Genomic DNA, 19,146 nt, shown 5'->3' on the forward strand with positions numbered 1-19,146 from the left:
GCGTGATTCCCGATCCCGAACACGGTCTCCGTACCGGCCTCGCAGTGCATCCCGGTCCAAGTCGCGGGAGCGATCCAAGTCCTATTCTCCGCGTCCGCCAGCTCCCCGATCCATCCCTCCTCCGCCTGAATACCATCATCAACAACAACCTCAATACCCACCACCACACAATGCATATGGAAATGCAGCACCACCGCCCCCTCCGGCTCCGGTAGGATATCATGCACCACCACCGCCTCCACCGCAAATGGGGTATCCCCCGGCCGGCGGCGTACCACCACATTTCGCTTTTCCGCCGGGAGGACCGGCCCCGCCTCCGCCTCCGCCACCGAACTATCAGGGTGCTTGGCCGCCGCCGCCGCCGCCTCCGATGAACCTCGGGGCGGCACCTCCACCGCCGCCGCATGCTCCGCATCAAGGTTCCCATTTCCCACCGCCATATGGACAGGGTCAGTATGTGCAGCAGATGCCGCCGGGGTCGTATCATTTCCCTCCTCCTCATCCAGGAAGTCATCCAGGAAGTCATCCAGGAAGGGGAGGATGGTATGGTGGAGGTGTAGGTGGAGGTGGAGGAAGAGGTGGACAGGGATGGCGCTGATATCAACAGATGCCTTGTACTGTATTGACCGATATAACACTACATCATGCCATATGCCATATTTTATTAATGAACGACAGATGACAGTCGATTGATCAACCCTACATACATAACAATTATAACATATCACATCCTAATAGTAACGTAACCCATGTACTGTACCAGAACCAATCACAGATAAGAATCCCTAAACCCTACCCTTTTAAACATACGACTCTCCCTCGAGACTTGATCACCATTCGCACTAGCTAGCACCAGCACCAGCAGATGCAGATGCAGACGCACTCGCCGAAGCAGAAGCAGAAGTAGAAGCCTGCGCCACCAACATACTCTCCCTCTGCTTACTATCATTAATGGCATCATTCTTATCCTTGATCGCATCGTCATACGGCTTACAAGCCGACGAAACAGGCTGGGATGATCCTTCAGACTGTCCTCACATTGACATATTAGCATCATACCCACACCCACTCCAACAATTCACCAAACCCAAATATAAAGAAAGGGATAAACATACATTCGGCTGCCCATCACAACACATAACCTGATGCTTACACTGATCATTCGGCGTATCGTCTTGCATACCAGTACCTATAACCCACCACTCAGTTAGCCATCCGTCCCACACACCCCCCCAAAGGGATTTATACTTGGGATACTTACAATCCAACCCCAACACCGAATTAACATCAATCCCCCCAATCCAAGGGATCAACATACCCAGAGGCTGGGTAATTTGCGAGGCGATATCATTGATAGATTCACAACATTGTTTTGATCGTTGAGACGGGGGGCAGGTGGAGTTGTTGGAGTCCGTTAGGGTTTCGTTGACGATGATTTTGGCGATCGCGGCGGAGAGGCCTTCTGGTGTGTCGAGGGCTGAGGGGGTTGATGAAGTGGATGGGGTGCTGGAGGTGGAGGATGGGGAGAGGGGAACGCAGGTTGTTAGGGGGGTTAGGATTGTTATGGTTATTAGTGTGGTTAGGGTGAGGTGCATTTTTGCTGATGTGACTTCTTTGTGACTTTTGTGTAGTTAGTAGTATCTGTGTGTATTATAAGTTTCTGGGTATGTGTCTGGGGGAGGAGGTATAGGTGGTGTTGGGATGAGGGATGTGTATGTGTGTATATAGTAGGTGGTTTGAGTTCAGGGATAGTAGGGTAGGGTTAGGATAGGGATAGGAAGGGGAGGGGGGGGGAAAGGATATATCCTCCTGTCTCCCTCGTTGCCTGGCAGGCTGGAACAACAACATTCCCAGGGGATACTTAATCTAAGTTGACTCTGGATTGGAATGGTATTGGTATGGCCTCCCAACAGGATTGATGGAATGCGGATGCGACTCCCGTTGGTCCGTCAGCTGTCTACAATCTACACTACAACTCTTTTGCTGCAGACTGGCTGATAAGTATCCGAGTAGAGTACTTCAACAGTCCCACAGCTGCAATCGGCTCTCGTGCAACTGCTTCTCGCATGGCTATACCCAACACACTCACTGCAGGAGCAAAGTACGCAAGGGATATGAGTCATGATTCAGAGAAACCGTGCATTAGTAGATACACCAGGACCAGCCTCAAATAAAAGGATGATAGTAATACACCAGAAACAAGGAAGAAGAAAAAAAAAAGAAAAAACAGGAAAAGCTACTATGCCAATGGCTGCATATATTCATGCGCTGCTCTCTGCACTACATGAACAGCACAAAGTGAGAGTGAGTGACGAGGGTCAGAAAAAAAAAAAAAAAGCCAGGGCTGGCAGACCAAACAATCCTCTCAGCGAACACAAGCCGATGTCAGAATTGGTGTGTAATACCAAGTCGTTGTCAACTGGAGTCGTTCAATTCGAGGTACTGGTGGAAAAGAAAGAAAAAAAAACAAATCAAACACACATGCAGTAGGGTCTCACGGAGCCTTGGCTCGGACGTCGCCCGTTTCTATGAATCGCTTCGCCATCGCTTTCGAATTCAGAGCGCGCTCGCTTGTCAATTATAACGCCGGGAGAACACGTCAAGCTTGTCTTCGGCGACGTGCCTCCCCAGATTGCCCACAGACTCCACCGTAAAACGTAATTCGTGAACTCGTCCCCAGGCCAGATGAGGGAAGTAGCCATTACAGCCACCCCTTCCTCACCCGGATGCGCCTTCAGAAGGACAGGTCGGCCGAGTTCACGCCGGACTCGCGTTTGGCAGATTCGGAGCTATCGTGAGCCGCTCCAGTCGTGCCGGCAGCTTGACGGGCAAGCATACCGCTGGTCGAGGTGCCGCTGTTGCCGCTGGTTTGGCTGCTGCGGCTGCTTCGGCTGGACCCCTTTCCGTCATCGAGGTCGGCAAAATCCGCCATGCGGCGTTGGGTGTATTCGAGCATGACTCGGCTGTAGTCCTCTACGGACGAGTTGGGGTCGGCAGCTCGACCTGTCTCAAGATGGTCGCCGGGAGGGCGGCAGCCCTCACCACTGGTAGGGGGCATCGAGTGGTATTCGTCGTCATGCATAGCAGTGGCCATCTTGTTGTCTAGATAGGAGGTCAGTCATGTCCAACCGCCGTAAACAGCTACGATGCAAAGCTGGTTCAGAGAACATCATCGTTGATACGGAAGAACCATCATGGTCAGATGATCTGTCGACATCACGTATAAGGGTGAGACCAGTGCATAAAGGAATATCCCTTCCATGCCTATACGGCAACAAACTGCGCATGCTTACCTCAAGATCAGTGGAACAGAACGGTAAGGAAAAGTAAGATCAATAGTTATTGAAGGTCAAAGACAATAGTTTCAGGAATAACCACGGAAGCAGTGTGGGATCCCCAAAAGAAGACTAGCACGAGGTTTCAGGTGGACAGATTTGGTACGCAACAGCTTTGGGCAGCAACAACAATCGGGAAACTCTTTACATCGGACCAACATATAAGATGGGACTACCCGCAAGATAAATGCTCTGACCAGACCAACATGAGATCACAAAACGGACCATGACAGAACCGCTGGACGACCTGTCGACCATAGGGGGTAGGCTCGACTTGTCCATGGCCCGAGAGCAGAGGAGTCCACCGTGTTGTTGTGCCTCGAAGACCCTCATAGGACAGCCATGACATCATTTGCCGTCGCAGGGCTCCTCTCAGTGGCATCCTTCATGCAGAAGAGGGTCGATGGGGCCTGCAACGGCGTTCTTCCAGTACCTTCAGTTTTGTCCCCCCTCCACTCCATCGGTGCGGCGACGGCAGCGGCGGCGGCGACTGGGGCCCGGACCAGAACTCCTCCACCAGGGAGGGAAGGATTATCGGAAATAACCGTACTCCACTGGCTCTCTTCGGCCGGTGTTACCCCCGGATGGTCCACGGTCCCATCATTTAGAGGAGCAGCATGAGGTCACCGATGGAATGCGACTGGTGCATTGGAGAATTTATGGCGTCGAAAGATCGACAGTCTGCGCTTACTGAAGTGCACGTCCCTGCAGATCGGCACTTGTACTGGCTGAGGCCTGGATGAGTCCGCAGGCCGCCTAAGAATCCAACATGAGGTATGATGGTTGACAGCGAGCTATCATGGTGGGGGAAGGAAGTTTGTCTCAGGAGCTAGTTGCATGCACAATATGTGAGAGAAAGATGGAGGGAGACTATGGGGACGCGATGTGTCATGGATGAACCTAAAAGTGAAAGGACGCTAGTTGACTAGGAGTATGCAAAAGGAGGGTTAGCGTGGAGGATGGCTACTGATCATCTCTGGTGCCAGTAACTGTGAAAGAGAGGATGAGGATATCTCATCTTCACAGCTGTAAACTACTCCATTCTCAACCAGAGAAGTTCGTCCAGTTGCTGTGGCGGGCCCAAGACCCATTCTCCCTGGAGGGAACCGACAACCGATAAAGATTAAACTAACACAACCCTGCAGAAGTAGAGCAGTACCGAACAAGGGGCCCAGTTGTAACTGGGGACGTAGTTTGGAACGGGGAGACAAGAGAGTCTGGGAAAGTGATGGAGACGATGAATTCATTCTTGCAAATGCAGGCCGATGATTGGCTGATGAGAGGAGTTCGGATCAAGCTAGCGCCATGGCTGCATCGGGAATGGCGCGGTGCCTGGGGTGCGCATGACGTCAGGCATAAGGCCGCCACCGAGTCATATTTGCTCGTTGGCTCCATCTTCATATTCACCTCCTACCACACACAATATCCATTTACGAGGTATGATGGAGTCCTCCAGACACTCATTTCCCCATCCATGCATTCTGGTCCTCTTCCTCTGACCCAGGAGCTTGGTGTATCCTCCGGCATCGCCAACCTTCCTTGGAAACCATCCCCTTCTTTCCAACAAAGCGTAGGCGAATCGATATTTAAATCGCATCGATTCCCAGCAAAACGTCGCATAACCTAGTCATATCATAGAGTTGATAATCTGGTATCGGGCCACTGCACACGGCAGGCAATGCATGCTGCAGAATCCGGGACGCCTTCCGGATTGGATCCGATCTGTTCGGTGCCCCATGCAGCTCATGCGCTAACGATCGTTGCTAGGACACGCAGTCAGGGACACACACCCAGCCTCCCCTTTCTGCTATTCTCCGGCTGTTTGTTGATATCCCACAGCGACCCACATGTAAAATCTTCATCAGCAGAAGGTTCGGTTGGCGGCCCCCAGGTGGATCAAAACGCAACCAAACTGCTCGCGTAAGAAGTTGGCAGCCCTGAAGGGCACTCCCTAGACTAGCGCATTTGATCTCCTCGGGACGCTGCACTGTGGGCAGCTAGTAGCCCGGCTCAAAGGGGCCACGGACAGAAAGTACTACTGTGCCTGTGTGTCCAATCCAGGCAACGATCCCCGGCAAGGAAGTTAGCTGCTGCAGCACTCCGACGCGAAATGCGAAAGCGGAAAGTAAAACACGCTGTATGCGGACTGCACAACCAACGACCATCAGCGATAATCATAATTAAATCAAACTTGGAACGCTTTCTGGGCCTAGATCACAGGAGCGAGCGGTGGATTATCACTCAATGTGACATCCGTTCCCGTGGGCCCATCGCGGAACAATGTTCCTGGAAACAAATGATGAATTCCTTCTCGGTTCTCACGGCGCGGTTGTTATCTCCTTGTCTCGGATTTGGATAAATGAATACGCCCATGATATTGGATGCCGCGTCTCCCCACCCCCACGTCAACGAAAGAAAAAGCGCAGGCGTAACTGGCTCCATGGATTTGGAAATATGAGACGGTGAGATTAGAATCACTGCGACTGGCGAGGAGCAATCGTCTCTGACCGCTCCCATGATATCACATTGTCTTCGGACTGCCCTTGACATGCTTTTCGCGCTCTTGAGCGAGCGGGAAATATCCCATGGACTAGACCCCAACAGACAGAATATTGAGAACCTGAACCTGAACACCCTGCTTAACGGTTGACTAGGCATATGCGCCTCCTCGGTTATGGGACGCTTCTTCACGTCATACCGCCAGGGATCGTGGAACCCATGATGTTGTCTGCACCACTGGAAACGTTCCAGTCCTGCTTCCGAGTCAGATTATGACGATACGGCCACCAGACTCCCTCGCATTGATCAAGTCCTCGCCTCTAGTGACGCCACGTAGTTCCATCTCGCAGGTCAGACAGCGCTCGATTGAACATGGTGTCCTCCTAAGCACCGTCTCCATGACATGACATTTCTGAGACAGTTGGCCGATCATGCTAGGGGGGAAGAAGGCTAGGCCTGCTTCTCCGCTCTGACGATGTCATATGTTCGCGGCCCGTGAGGCCGAATCAGCTCGAATACGTACCTCCATCACACCCTATCGACATTCCCCGGAACGCCCATATCTCGGAAGAGAAAGAGACAATCCACGTTGCCGTAGTGAGACATCCAACGTCATGCTTAACCCATTTATCAGTCCACAATCCCTAACCCCAAAAAGAAATTCTCGTTAATACCAAGATGTTTGTTCCGATTGACCAGCTCCATTATCAGGAGTAAAAAAAAAATGCTCTAGATCCCTACAACAGCGGGTAGATACAAACAGACGCCACAATCAAAGGACAGAAGAAATATTTTGCATCATGCTCGCACATCATCACACGTAACCTGTAGTCATTAATCAGCTCCAACGGCCCCATTACCAGACGGGGAATAACACATAGCCCACGAATAACACTCGAAATTCAGTTGTAAAAGGAAATCGACACTTACCTTTCCTAGCACCCTGGAAGAAGAACCTCACAACGAACACCTGCAGTGCGGCCATCGAAACCATCATCAAGCCCTCAATCACGCTAAAGTTGAAAATCCGACGCTCAGTACTACGAACGGTGCTGAAGTTGCGGTTCTCTCTCGTGCGGAAGTACTTCTGGTTGCGGGTGATGGTGGAGAGCTGAGCGGACAGCTTGAAGATCGACTCCTCGAGAGCGGAGGCCTGCTCGGGGCTAGCACCCTGGCGGGAGGGCAGTTGTGCGCGTTCCTCGTTCTCGACCTGTAGACACGCACACACGTGCGTAATCAGTCTCAATCCCCTTTTACACTACTTTGTCATATACCCCAGAGGGTGACTGGGTCGCCGGTATGATAATAGGTAACCAAAACAAACAAAACATACCGCGATCTCGAAATCGACAATCTTCTCCGCAAAGGTCGACATGTCATTGTTGAAGCAGAACCGGTACTCGCCAATGCTCTGGGCCGTGAACACAAAATCACCCTGTCTTTCTTTGGTACCATCCAGGACCACCTTCTCGCCGGGTCCGACAACGGAGTAATCGATATCGAAGGAACCGCCGGATTGGACCTATTAGAAACTCCCGGTTAATGGACACTCCCACATTGTGGAATAGAGAAGGGATAGGAGCACTTACAGCAAAGTAAAACGCAAGCTTCACGTTCCTCTGGTCAACATAGTTGTAGAAACACGCTTTTTCGTTGGCCTCGAGGCGGTAGGTCAGGGCCGTAGCAGCCACAGACGAAACAAAGGTGGCCAAGAGGCCGATAACCAGGGCTGCGAAGCGCATTGCGAGCAGAGGTGCGGAACAAGAGGAGCTGCGACCTCAAGTTTAGGATTACGCTTCAGGGGGGAAAGGTGAATGGATTCAAAGACAACGCAACTAGACTAATTGATGGAGTTGGAAGTTCTGGCCAGCTGTGACTTTGGCCCGCTCCGTTTGTTGTGTTTGCACTAATAGGCTTGTCCTCCCGTTTATCCTCGACCTAATTGGGATGGACCCGCCTCCTGTTGTATTTAATCAACTACTGGCTTGTTGTACTGCCAACTTTACTACTTTGGCACAGGAAGCAAGTAAATGCAAAATATGTCGGGCATCTGTCAGAATGGCTATATTACTCCCACAGCGGCCCGTATTTTGACTAACTATTGTGCACTTATAGGGTTTATTCATAAGGCTCGCATCGTTCCAAGCTAGTTCATACATCAATTCCAGCTGCTAAAAGCATATCAAAACGGAACCATTAAGCCTGCCCTTCTAAGCTACCAGACAGACCAATACCACAACACATCGAAATAATCGCATCTGTTCATCATGTATAAAGTATGTTGTTTTTTGAAGTTCTTTCTTCGTGAGCTGATTCGCCTGGGCAACACGTCCTCCGTATGTTCATAATGGTATGCGTTCCCTGCCAATCATAAGATAGACTCCCAGCAAAAAAAGACGTGCATGGCAATAACTATCAAGCGAAACTCCCATCTATCGGATGAAGAACGATTCGCTCCGGTTCCAAAAATTGCGGTTCTTATTTACATGCTCGAGACCAAGCAGGTCGTCCGAATCACCGATGATGTCGGAGAGAATATCATCTGAACAGCATCAGCCAAACAATGCGTTCGTCTAGGAAACAGAGTCGGATCACTCACCATCTTCCACATAACGCGGGTTGGAATACATGTTGCGAGACACCACAGCAAACTTGATCTTCTCAAATTGCTTGCCCTTGATGCCAGTCCGCTTAGACAGTCGCTCCTTGGTCTGCTTGAAAATCTCGCCCTAGTAAACGTTAGAAGGCGGTTACCCGAAGTCAGGCGAAATTGCAACGTACCGGCTTCATAACAAACTTGAAAGGCACGCCATGCGGCCGGTTGACCTCGCGGTCAAAGTTGAAGGCATTTATCGTCCGCTCGCCGTCCTGCATGTTGGCCTCTTCTTCGGGCACCCTCTCGGCGTACAGTGATACAAATTCGTTAATTCCAGCGATCTTCGAGTCGGCCTGGAATTCCCGGTAGATCTTGCCGCCATGGGTCTCATAGACGCGGGTCTCGCGGATCGTCTCGTCGTCCAGGTTTGCCTTCTTCTGAAGGCCGGCAACAAGGTCTGCGATGGTACCGTCGCGGGGAACCAACACCTCCACCAGTTGCTAAACACTATTTAGCTCCAATCCTTTGCAAAAGCGTGGTTATCAATCGGGACTTACCTCCTTGGTGATGCCTTCAGGAAGCCATGTAACCTTCAGGCAGGTCTTAGACTCAAAGTCACTCAAGCTAGTTTCCAGAACCTCGTAGTACAAGGCATCCTGGCGATGCATGCTGTATCCGTAGGTTGTTGCTTGCCCACCGAGAATATGATACAGGGTTTGGTTGGGTTGGTTAGAGTTCCGCTTAATGAACGCCTTTGGCTTGCCGGTACTTGCAAGGACCGGCGCGAAGCGCAGATGAGTCGATTCCACGTTCAGGTGCTCGCCGACCTTCTTCGAGAACTGATCGTAAGTCATCTTACGACTCAACGTGAGTGTAAACTCATCGCCTTCATCCGCCTTGATTGGAGCAAAAGTAATGTTGATCCTGTTCAGCAGGTAATCATAATATTGCCTTGCGTCCGTATACAAGGCGGTTGCCGGTAGGTCTGACTCCTTGATCGTTCTCTGGAAGGTGATGATGTCTCCATCCTGGATCTCGGACTGCTGGAAGGTCTGCTTCGGCTTCATCACGTCGATCATGTTATGTTTGATCTCTTCGAACAGCATGAACTCGGTCCCAGCAGGCCAGCCCATCTTCTCGAGGATGATAGGGGCGAGGTCAGCAACCTTCTGTGTCTTGCGCACATAGACTGCACCGACACCCGCGATTGTTTGCGAGGGCGCATCGAAATGTTTCAAAAAGACGAGCACCGAGTTGTTATCCGGCCAGGAGATCGATCCATCTGCGGAAGGCTGGCCCACCTCCATCCAGACCTTGAACGGGTTTCCTTTCGTGCCATAGCGATTGTAAGCTTCCTCCACAGTCATGTCCTGATCCTTGATGACTTGGTCCGGCCGAGTCGTCTTGTTCTGTCGGTTCACCATGACCCAGAAACGGACCTGTTCAGGATCGAGTCCCTTCTCCTCTGCGAGCTGCTGTGCAAACTCTCCGACCTTCTTAGCCCGGAGGATTCTGTATTGCTTCGGCACCGCAGGATCGGTAGCTGGCAGGTCTGCACTTGTGAGATCGAATCCGTGATGGGCCTGGAAAGATTCGTCGCTCAATACGCCAACATTGATATACAGGTGGGCTTCTTCTCTCTCCTTCTTCCTGCGCGCCAACTCGATACGTTCTTCCACGAGTCGGTTTTCTGCGGCATAGTTTAGTATAGATCATTAAAGCTGATAAAAGTGCCCAACATACCGATGTGGGAAGGAACTTGCTCCTTTGTTATAGGCAAGAGGACATCATCCAATCTCGACTTCCGAATGTATACCAGCATGTAAGCGTTCATTGAGCGCTTTGTCGACAGCCCGCGGGTATAAGGCTGTCTGACACCAGCCGCGCCGTTGGCCAGTTCATATTCACCACCGTAGTTCTCCTCAAGCACCTCCTTGTCCGTAGCCCGGGTCACCCGATCGTCGTCGAACCGGTACCAGTGTCCATCCTTGGTAGGCTTCAAAAAGGCGTAGTAATGACCGGCATTAAGATCACCGCTGTGCACCAGCACACCGTGCAATTCGTAGATCCAGGGTTCAGACTTATCAGCATCGTTAGAAAGGTACGGGGTAGCGTCGAACTCCATGGGGAAGGCGTGGCGGTCGTTGATCTTCATCATAGCGTCACGATGGATGTCATACTCGAACCGCTTGAGATGAAGGTGCAGAACAGGTGGGAAGCTCTCAAAGATCACACCCTTCTTGGCGTCCTGAAGACCGTATGGCTGTCCGGCATCGTACTTGTTCTCGCCTTCGAGAGTCTCCACCTGGATGTAGTCCTTGAAACTGTCGTCGAGAGTCTTGTTGCCTCGAACGTTGAGTTGAATATCCCAGAAGTCCTCCACTCGCGACGATTCGTAGTCGACATTGATGCAGGAGATATAGGTTTTCGTTTTTCCGACGAACATCTCCGGGAGTGCCTTCTCTGCCGGCGTGCCCTTCATCTTCTCCTCCATCCTCTCCATAAGCTTTCGAGAAAGCTCCTGGACATCCTGTTGCTCAAAGATTTGTCGCGATTCCCAGCCGAAGGATGCTGTGAGTTCTGTTGTCGAGACAGAATTCTCACTAGTTTGGAGGTTATAGAACAGTCTCTGAAGAGTCCAAGCGCTGTTGTCTCTCGAAGCCTCGGCCTCTGTCGGGATTTCGTAGACGGCCTTGATGCGTGTTAGCACATTCACGCCGAAGCAGATAGATACTGCCACGTACCTTGCGGAATTTGTTGGTGAAGTATAAAGATTGCAGAAGCGAATTCAGATAGCAGGTTGCGCCTTGGTTCTTCAACCCAACCATGCCTGTCTCCTTCTTCGAGTCGTAGCTGGAAGCAATCAGCAAGAGGTCCGCGTAGACGTCGGAGCAGATACATACTTCTGGAAGCTGTGCCACAGTACTCCTGTGGGATCCTTGACGACACGCACGTATGCCGTGATCTTGGCCTCTTCGTTCTGCACCAGAGGGACGCCACGGCCCTCCCATGGCACGTTAAAGAGCCTGCGCAGTTCACAAAATCGGGTAAATCCCCAATCACCCTCGTCCGCATTGAATCGATGTGTGGCGACTGCATTCCGATCAGCGAAAATAGCCACGGCTTCCAGTCCGGGTATACGCACCGTGAGAGATGTAGATGGATGGGTCGTTGACGTTGGACAAAACCAGAGCGAACTGAACGCAAGCGTACCAGTTTGCTGGAGGTTCGTTTTCCCAGGCATGCTCCAGGTAAAAGGATGCGTGTTCGACATGATTACCGTAAGGAAAGAAGAGGACTCGCCTATGGATAGATGTCAGAGCCAGCTCGTCGGATCGAAGCGACAGGACGGTGCACCCACCAAGGAGAGCCGGCGCACTGGAAGACCGGGCCGTGTTCCTTCTTCTTGAGTTTCCGCCAATCCTGGATATGCCATGTGTGATACGTCTCATCTTCTGTTTCCAAATCGGGGTCTTTCGGGAGGATCCGGGCCATCATTGCTGCATCTGTAGTGAAAATCGGGGGATCAGACATGTCCTCAAGCTTGACGGAGAAAGCGCTCGTCACCGCGACCTGTAACGGCTCACCCCCACCGCGGGGATTCCGTGGCACCATCACACAACCATCGCCACGGCACAAGAGACGCCAAAGGGAGCAAAGGAAGAACGGGGGAGAAGGATCTTACGATCGTCGGCAAGAGGCTCTGGCTCCGGTTCCTCCGATCCGGACCGAGAGACGACGACTTCGTCGGTTCTGTCATTGTGATACTGCTCATATTCGTCGACGAGCATCTCACTGTCTGGGACCTATGGAGGATCCGGAACACGATGTCAGCGATCGGTGGCTTGCGGGGACAGGCATATCTGGGGAGGCGAATGCGAAATGATTTTCAGTGAGCCATAATATGAGAGAGAACTTACGTTGTCCATGTAGAAGGAAAAAAGTGCGTACCCGCACTGGAGTTGAACGACAGACTCTTCTCACGGACGGGACGCTGCAGGTTAGATGGGGGGGAGGAGTATTTAAATCGGAACGGGTTAATCCTTCGGAGACGTGGATAGGATAAGGCGAGAATGGAAGGGGGGAGGTGAAGAGGTCAGGACCTCGTAAGACGAGAATGAGAATTGAAAGAGAAGAGGAGGATCTGGGCTGCCGTTGATTCCAGTCCGCAGGAGTTTGGGATGAAGCTAGTGGCGGAGTTGCCATAACCCAATAATAACGGCCATGCGGGACACAGCAGCCCTTATTATTAAGAGGTTTCTGGTACTTCCCCTAACAAACCAGCACCAACCAACACCACCACCTTTCCTCTTCTTTTTCTTTTCACTGCCTGTTACTGCTCTATTCGCTGCTTTGATGGTAGTTTTACTCAATGGATTGGGGTTAATTCATATGGCTTGTTGACTTGAGGAAGGTGGATTTACTTAACAGTGACCATACTACTAGTCACTTCCATTTACCCTCGTACGATGGTTGACTCCATTGCCATATTATGGGCATTTGATGGATGCTCCCCTGTCATGAGTTGTGTGAACGCACGACCTGCACAAAAGAGAATATAAATATTAACAAAAGGGCAGTTACCGGTTTTGCCATCTGCAGCTTTACTCTAGGCGGCTACTAGGTCAACTTCTCCTGGCAGTTGCCTGGCGTTGGCCCGCATTCTGTTATCTTATTTACTATGCAGGACCAAGTAAGGCAAGGCTGATACCTAGGGACTACTGTACAGCAGTAAGTAGTAGCTAGCCAGTAGCCACCTACCCAAGCGTGATATCACCCGTGCATTTTTTTTTTTATGACGCTCCACTGTCTAAACTAGACCAAATCCGAGCGCAACATAAGGATGCTGCATTTCCGATTGACCGAAAAGAGGATGATTTGAAAAAGAATTTATCCGGCATCTAATAAATAAATAGTGAGAGGGAAATAATGTATCATATAGCTATTGGTAGTTCACTTAAGTATGCTTACTCTTTCTTACTTCGTGCTCTTCCTACCAATTATCCTTCTATTCCATTAGGCTTGGACCTCTTCCCAACGCCATCCGCTCTTAGTCCACGATCGGGTGGAATGGAAGATCTCCGTTTAATTAGGCAACACCAGCACCAGCACCAGCATCCCTGTACTGTATCCCTAACTTCTACCCAGTACCAATCTGACCTCGGATTGAGGAGTTTTCAGTTATACAAGATTGACACGAATACTCTCAAAAGGGGATATTATAGTATGGGTTGATGATTGCTTTCTTTCATGTTCTCCGTTACATGTGAGCATCGGCACGTCACATGCCTAAAGCTCTCACCGCCCGGACGCCTGGAAAACCGGCCGCATTTGCCATCAGGAACCATGTCATGCCACTGTGAGTTTAGCGGTCGTGGACCAAATTGATCCTCTGCAGAGCCATGTATGGACCATTCTCTCGGAACTTGATCTCGTGTGGCTCTTTTGATGCGCGTCCGTTCTTGCATTGGCGTAATACGGTCCCCTCCATGCCACACCCGCGCTTAAGCCGTTGACTCAGTCCAAACCACAGCAATATGGCGTGGAGTCATTCAGCTCGTCGCTGGCGGGCTCTTCGTCAATGCTGCACTCCAAAAATACGATTTAATTCCACTCAGCAAGCTCACAGTCCACCGCCGTGGAGACCGGTATCGGCTTTGGACGAGTAGGCTATCCTTGACACATTTTGCCGGGCGTCAATGCTAATGGCTTGCAGATGGGTTGAGCGTGACATCCGTCCTATCAGTTTGCGACAGCTAACCTTCTTTGGACGAACCCTGACTGAATCCCGGCTCATCAGTTCGGCCAACTACGTACGAACTGAGCTTCCAACTAGGTTAGTGCGGTTGTTCCATTGCAGTTGACGATTTCAACTAACTCTAATATTTCACTAGACTTGCACATCGTCTACGAGATATCCAACGACTCCCGTATGTGGTGGTGGCTAATCCCCACCTGTCCATGGTGTACGAGCTCTACTATAAGGCATTTGAGCGGTTTCGGACCATCCCAGAGATAAAGACTTTGGATGACAATGACAAATTCTGCGACATCCTACGTAAAACGCTCCGAGAACACCTCGTTGTGATTCCCAAACTCGCAACGGGTGTTCTGGAGTGCCGCGAGCTCGTCCCGTCAGATGTGCTGGACAGCTTTATGAACACACTTCTCCGAGCGGTAAGACTTTGTCTGGATGGATGGTATGATTCTCAACTAATGCATTTGGTTTAATAGAGAATTTCACGCCGCGTTATCGCCGAGCAACATCTTGCTTTAACGGAAACCTTCAACTCTCCGTGGCACTTCCCTGGATCCCAAGACCGCACAGATCTAAATGCCGACTTCGTCGGGGAGGTATTTCTCAGATGCAACGCGAAAGAGGTCGCTGAACGGTGCGGGAAGCTGGCGCAGGATATGTTGCGTCAGAACGGTGGATCGGATAAGATCCCAGAAATCTCGGTGCAGGGTCACCTTGAGGCCACCTTCCCTTACATGCTGAGTCACTTGGAGTATATCATCGGTGAGCTACTCCGCAATTCGATCCAAGCTGTGAGTGAACGATACCGGGACTCTACGGAGAAACCGCCGCCTATCGAGGTTCTCATCTGCGAGGCCCCGCAGCATGTGATCTTGCGGGTATCAGATCAGGGTGGCGGCATACCGCGTAAGGTTCTGCCATACTTGTGGTCTTTCAACAAGGGCCCTTACAGCACATCACACCTCCAGAACCTGGGACAGGTTCCCGCCATGGCTGCCACCATGCAGGAGCTGTGCGTGCCGACAGAAAGAAAGGATGCGGATCGGGACACATTCCGCGAGAGCTCGCTGGATTCGCTGACCTCGCGGCCTCCTAATCTACGTCTGGGGATCGGTCTGCCCATGAGCCGAGTGTATGCCGAGTACTGGGCGGGCAGCTTGGAGCTCCACAGCCTCGAAGGTTACGGAGTGGATGCGTTCCTGCAGATCTCGAAACTCGGCAACAAGAACGAACAGGTGACGACACGTGCGTCGATTGATGCAGTATAGAGGCTCGAAGTACGGAGAGGCTAAGTCTTATATACCTGCCAATATACACGTTAAACGAACACCAACCGCAACAATGGCACCTACCCTTAACATCTCCTATCTACTAGTTGAAACTCCCCACTTACCCCAGGTTTTCCGTAGCTCGGCCTTAAGCCCAAACAGGCAAGCGCGGCCCATTTGCGGCAGCTTGCGGGATGACGTCAGCCGGAATGAGATCCCGGCAATTCCAGGCCAAACTAAAAATATTTCTGCCTTGTTCAGTTGGTGGCCTGGCAAGGGATTGATCGCTCAACTCGGCTGCTGTGTTGTTCTCTCATACTCTCAACTTGCCTTGTGACTTGCTACCCGTGGCGCTGGCTCACAAGGCTGATTAACACTTGGGAAACCATTTTGATCCTCCAGTACCACCTTCCCGTCCCGGTGACGTCGATCTAAAAAACACTTGTGAAACCTTGTGACTGATTCGATCCTCTCTTCTCTTCTCGGATTCATATACAATGAAGCGTCTCAATTCCAACAAAGACGACAACGTCCCCATCTACATCTACATCCTGCTGGTGGTGATTCTATCCCTCAGCTTCCTGGGTACCTATTTGGACTCGAGCAAACGTGTCAAGTCTGCCGCACGGTCCTAATCAGTACTACTACTACTACTACTACTACTACTACTACTACTATATTGCCGTTATCAGATAGCCTTCAAATCAACTAAAATGGCTGGAACTTGCTCCATGCTCTGCTTGATTCTGATTACCTTGTTCAGTATGCAGATCCTCTACTTACGTTCTCACACTCTTTCATAAATCTGAATCTGAAGCTAATCTTTCTACTCATCTAGTACCTCCTCTCGGTGTGTTTATGATCTCGGGTTGCAGTGTTGATCTGCTTATCAATATACTCTTGACGATTCTCGGGTTAGTTCCTCATCCTTCGTTTCCACCATACTTTCTTGCCTTCGCAGTGTTTTTTCTAAAAGTGAAGGGTTCTAACCGAGTTCACATTGTGCAGGTACCTCCCCGGCCATGTCCACGCATTCTATCTCGAATACGTATACTACGCCAATCGCAACGCAGGGTCAGGCGAAGCACCACGTCGCGCGCCGGGAGTCTATTCCGAGCGGATTCAGCGCGGGGGGAATCATCACACGACGTATGGCACGATCCCTTGATAATGGATGCTGAATGGACATGGCTGTTTCTGTTTCCTTTACATTCGACTGATCAGGTATTGTTATGTTACGAGGCTCTTAGAAGAGTGACTAGTGTCGATAGCATCATTAATTGGAGTTGAGGTTCTTTTATTTCTACAATGCAAGTAGATGACATGCTCAACCTCAAAAACTAAAACCCAGCCCATGCCTTCCAAATATAAATAAATAAAACACCCAAAATAAACAAAGAACAATCCCAATGCAATTATACCATCCCTCCTACATAAACAACTCACTATACTTCCCCCACCTACACCGCCCCAGCAGTCGCAGACGCAGACGCAGTCCCAGTCCCAACATTCCTCCCCTTCAACGCCGGCAACCCAAAAGCCCTACTCGTGCCCACATCCCCCTTCGTCCTCATCGCACCCCCCGTCTTTGGAGCCCACCACAGCGCCCCAACCCACGGCTGCACATTCCACCCGACAGAAAGCGTAACGTTCTCCCTCTCAGCCATCTTCCCCGAAACATCCCCGATGGAGTACTTCGCCCGTTGATCGCGGAGTCTCAGTTTCCCAGGCTCAGACCCCTTCTTACTGGCAGTCTTACTGGAAGATGAAGTCTTCTTCGTACTGCGCTTCTTATTCGCAGACGATGCAGAAGGAAAGAATCTCTCGCGCAGGGCATTAAACGAGTACGGCGACTCCGGGGCCGGGATGATGGTGTCCCAGATGACGGAGTGGGAGGGCGCGGAGGTGGTTGGGTTGGTGGAGTCGGAGGGGTAGGTCGCGTAGACGTAGACGAAGAGTTGTTTGGTGTTCCAGTTGAAGAGGGGGGTTAGGTCTGTTTTTTTTGGGGGGGGGGAGGGTTGGGTTAGTATGGTGGTGGTGGTGTTGGGGAGAAAGGGGAGGTGGGGATGTATGTACCAGCGTCCAGATCGAATTTCATGGCGGCATATTCTTCCTTTCGTGTGCTGTAGTAGTGGGGACGGCCTTTTGTTCTGTTGGGTTGGAGTTGGGTTGGGTTAGTTATTGGTGGTGTGGATGTGGATGTTATGGGGGGTGGTGTATAGGTATCGGAGGGATTGATTGGGTTGGAAAGAGTAAAATATGGGGGGGAACGTACACTTTCACATCGCGCAACTTCACACTAGACGTCACATCGTCAGTAGGATAGAGAAATACGCTGAGAGCAGCGAGACCGGCGACGAAGAGAGCGACGGTCGTGAAGAAGCCGAAGACGCCTTGGGCGCGGTTGAGGGTTGAATGCATTCTCCCCTGTGTGCTATAAGTAGGATCTCGGGATAGAAGGGGGGGAGTATGAAAAAGGAAGATAGGGAGAATAACTCCCTGTGAAGTTGCGATGTCGCGAGGATGCTGGCTTGTATTTGGAAAGGGAATCAAGAAGAAACAAAGATGGGCGGAGCTTGAAGCCACATGGGCCTTTTTCGGGATTGGTTGAGTTGAAATGGCTGGCTGGCTTATCGATAAGCATCAGTCACTTTATCGTTGTATCTCCGATACGTACTGTCTGTCGCACTTTTGCTACAACTTCATTTCCTCGTTGGATTGGATTGCTGCGCGCAAGGTCATTATAGACAGTCGCATATACTCTCGTTATATATCTATATTCATCATTCTTAATTATCACTACAATATTTTCTCCAATTTATTACCTACTTACACCTACCACACCACATCCTCAACATCAACATCAACCACCATTTAACCCCGCATACTCCCTCCCCTCTCTCAAATTCCACACCACAATTAGACCACGCAAACAATATACATTACAAGATAAAAGCACATAAAATGGGCGACCATGTCCTCTTCTTCTATGGTACTCACGCCCCCTTTTCCTCCTCCACTCTATCCCTACTAAGATCTCCTTCAAAAGGAACCCTAATGGCCCCTCCCATCCTCCACCGCGTAATCCACGGCAACTCCACTCCAGAACCATGGCAAAAGGCTCTCCTGACAATCAAGCCGGCAATACTGCATGGCTATCGACGCCATCGCGTCCGGTATGCGGATTATCCGGGTATTATACCCACCACATCTTCATCTTCATCTGGTGATACTGCTACCGGTGATGAGGCATCTGTGCTAGGCACAGTAGTGTGGGGATTAACAGACGGGGACGTGTATCGATTGGATCGGTTCGAGGGGAGTGAGTATGAGAAGAGGGCGGTTAGGGTGAGGGTTCTAAATCATCAGCAGCAGGGTGAAGGTGAGGGTGGTACCGGGGAGATACAAGAGGTGTTAGGTGCAGCGGAGACAGAGGGCAGCGGTGAGACCAAGGAAGGGGAGGAAGTAGAGGCCGTTACGTATGTGTGGACTGCTGGAAAGGAGCGGTTAGAGAACGCGGAGTGGGATTTTGAGGCGTTCAAGAGGGATAAGATGGCGTGGTGGGTGCAGGCGGATGAGAGGGATTGGTAGGTAGTAGACATAGAAAGAATAGTTTCAGCTGGGTTGGATCAGATCAGGTCAGATCATCCGATTCTATCACATATCGATATATAACAATACATGTCACCC

General features: G+C 50.9%; 9 protein-coding genes across 9 annotated transcripts; 5 read left to right on the plus strand and 4 right to left on the minus strand.

Moving 5' to 3' along the window:
- Positions 1-758: 758 nt before the first annotated feature.
- Positions 759-1,747, minus strand: BO83DRAFT_443759 (uncharacterized protein). Its single transcript, XM_025536461.1, has 3 exons — positions 1,262-1,747; positions 1,116-1,189; positions 759-1,028 (listed from the first exon to the last, which is right to left on the minus strand). Exons 1-3 carry the CDS (start codon positions 1,593-1,595, stop codon positions 843-845), a joined length of 594 nt encoding a protein of 197 aa, XP_025388846.1. The 5' UTR covers positions 1,596-1,747; the 3' UTR covers positions 759-842.
- Positions 1,748-1,948: 201 nt separating this feature from the next.
- On the plus strand, positions 1,949-2,612 carry BO83DRAFT_14581 (uncharacterized protein). The gene has a single exon (XM_025526199.1). It carries the CDS (start codon positions 2,122-2,124, stop codon positions 2,488-2,490), a length of 369 nt encoding a protein of 122 aa, XP_025388847.1. The 5' UTR covers positions 1,949-2,121; the 3' UTR covers positions 2,491-2,612.
- Positions 2,613-2,734: 122 nt separating this feature from the next.
- Positions 2,735-7,576, minus strand: BO83DRAFT_310862 (emp24/gp25L/p24 family protein; the record flags this gene model as incomplete). Its single annotated transcript, XM_025527454.1, has 4 exons — positions 2,735-3,102; positions 6,759-7,044; positions 7,168-7,356; positions 7,424-7,576. 4 exons carry the CDS (start codon positions 7,574-7,576, stop codon positions 2,735-2,737), a joined length of 996 nt encoding a protein of 331 aa, XP_025388848.1.
- Positions 7,577-7,897: 321 nt separating this feature from the next.
- BO83DRAFT_377799 (ubiquitin-specific protease UBP15) lies at positions 7,898-12,618 on the minus strand. Its single transcript, XM_025531093.1, has 11 exons — positions 12,351-12,618; positions 12,116-12,236; positions 11,792-11,936; positions 11,576-11,733; positions 11,334-11,523; positions 11,175-11,283; positions 10,174-11,122; positions 8,988-10,120; positions 8,616-8,930; positions 8,434-8,563; positions 7,898-8,376 (listed from the first exon to the last, which is right to left on the minus strand). Exons 1-11 carry the CDS (start codon positions 12,357-12,359, stop codon positions 8,267-8,269), a joined length of 3,369 nt encoding a protein of 1,122 aa, XP_025388849.1. The 5' UTR covers positions 12,360-12,618; the 3' UTR covers positions 7,898-8,266.
- A 169-nt stretch (positions 12,619-12,787) lies between these two features.
- Positions 12,788-13,208, plus strand: BO83DRAFT_14677 (uncharacterized protein). The gene is made up of 2 exons (XM_025526209.1): positions 12,788-12,957; positions 13,011-13,208. Exons 1-2 carry the CDS (start codon positions 12,938-12,940, stop codon positions 13,174-13,176), a joined length of 186 nt encoding a protein of 61 aa, XP_025388850.1. The 5' UTR covers positions 12,788-12,937; the 3' UTR covers positions 13,177-13,208.
- A 759-nt stretch (positions 13,209-13,967) lies between these two features.
- Positions 13,968-15,456, plus strand: BO83DRAFT_310942 (protein kinase PKP2; the record flags this gene model as incomplete). Its single annotated transcript, XM_025527456.1, has 4 exons — positions 13,968-14,095; positions 14,147-14,266; positions 14,325-14,607; positions 14,665-15,456. The coding sequence occupies 4 exons, from the start codon at positions 13,968-13,970 to the stop codon at positions 15,454-15,456; spliced, it is 1,323 nt and encodes a 440-aa protein (XP_025388851.1).
- A 603-nt stretch (positions 15,457-16,059) lies between these two features.
- Positions 16,060-16,774, plus strand: BO83DRAFT_14682 (YqaE/Pmp3 family membrane protein). The gene is made up of 3 exons (XM_025526210.1): positions 16,060-16,218; positions 16,295-16,370; positions 16,465-16,774. Exons 1-3 carry the CDS (start codon positions 16,170-16,172, stop codon positions 16,622-16,624), a joined length of 285 nt encoding a protein of 94 aa, XP_025388852.1. The 5' UTR covers positions 16,060-16,169; the 3' UTR covers positions 16,625-16,774.
- Positions 16,775-16,778: 4 nt separating this feature from the next.
- On the minus strand, positions 16,779-18,021 carry BO83DRAFT_359338 (signal peptidase complex subunit SPC3). Its single transcript, XM_025529351.1, has 3 exons — positions 17,732-18,021; positions 17,533-17,606; positions 16,779-17,449 (listed from the first exon to the last, which is right to left on the minus strand). Exons 1-3 carry the CDS (start codon positions 17,875-17,877, stop codon positions 16,917-16,919), a joined length of 753 nt encoding a protein of 250 aa, XP_025388853.1. The 5' UTR covers positions 17,878-18,021; the 3' UTR covers positions 16,779-16,916.
- Positions 18,022-18,174: 153 nt separating this feature from the next.
- On the plus strand, positions 18,175-19,076 carry BO83DRAFT_377803 (gamma-glutamylcyclotransferase family protein). Its single transcript, XM_025531094.1, has 2 exons — positions 18,175-18,448; positions 18,506-19,076. Exons 1-2 carry the CDS (start codon positions 18,421-18,423, stop codon positions 19,045-19,047), a joined length of 570 nt encoding a protein of 189 aa, XP_025388854.1. The 5' UTR covers positions 18,175-18,420; the 3' UTR covers positions 19,048-19,076.
- Positions 19,077-19,146: the final 70 nt, after the last annotated feature.

Source organism: Aspergillus eucalypticola, assembly GCF_003184535.1.
Source record: "Aspergillus eucalypticola CBS 122712 chromosome Unknown BO83scaffold_10, whole genome shotgun sequence".
Classification (NCBI taxonomy): Eukaryota; Fungi; Ascomycota; class Eurotiomycetes; order Eurotiales; family Aspergillaceae; genus Aspergillus; species Aspergillus eucalypticola.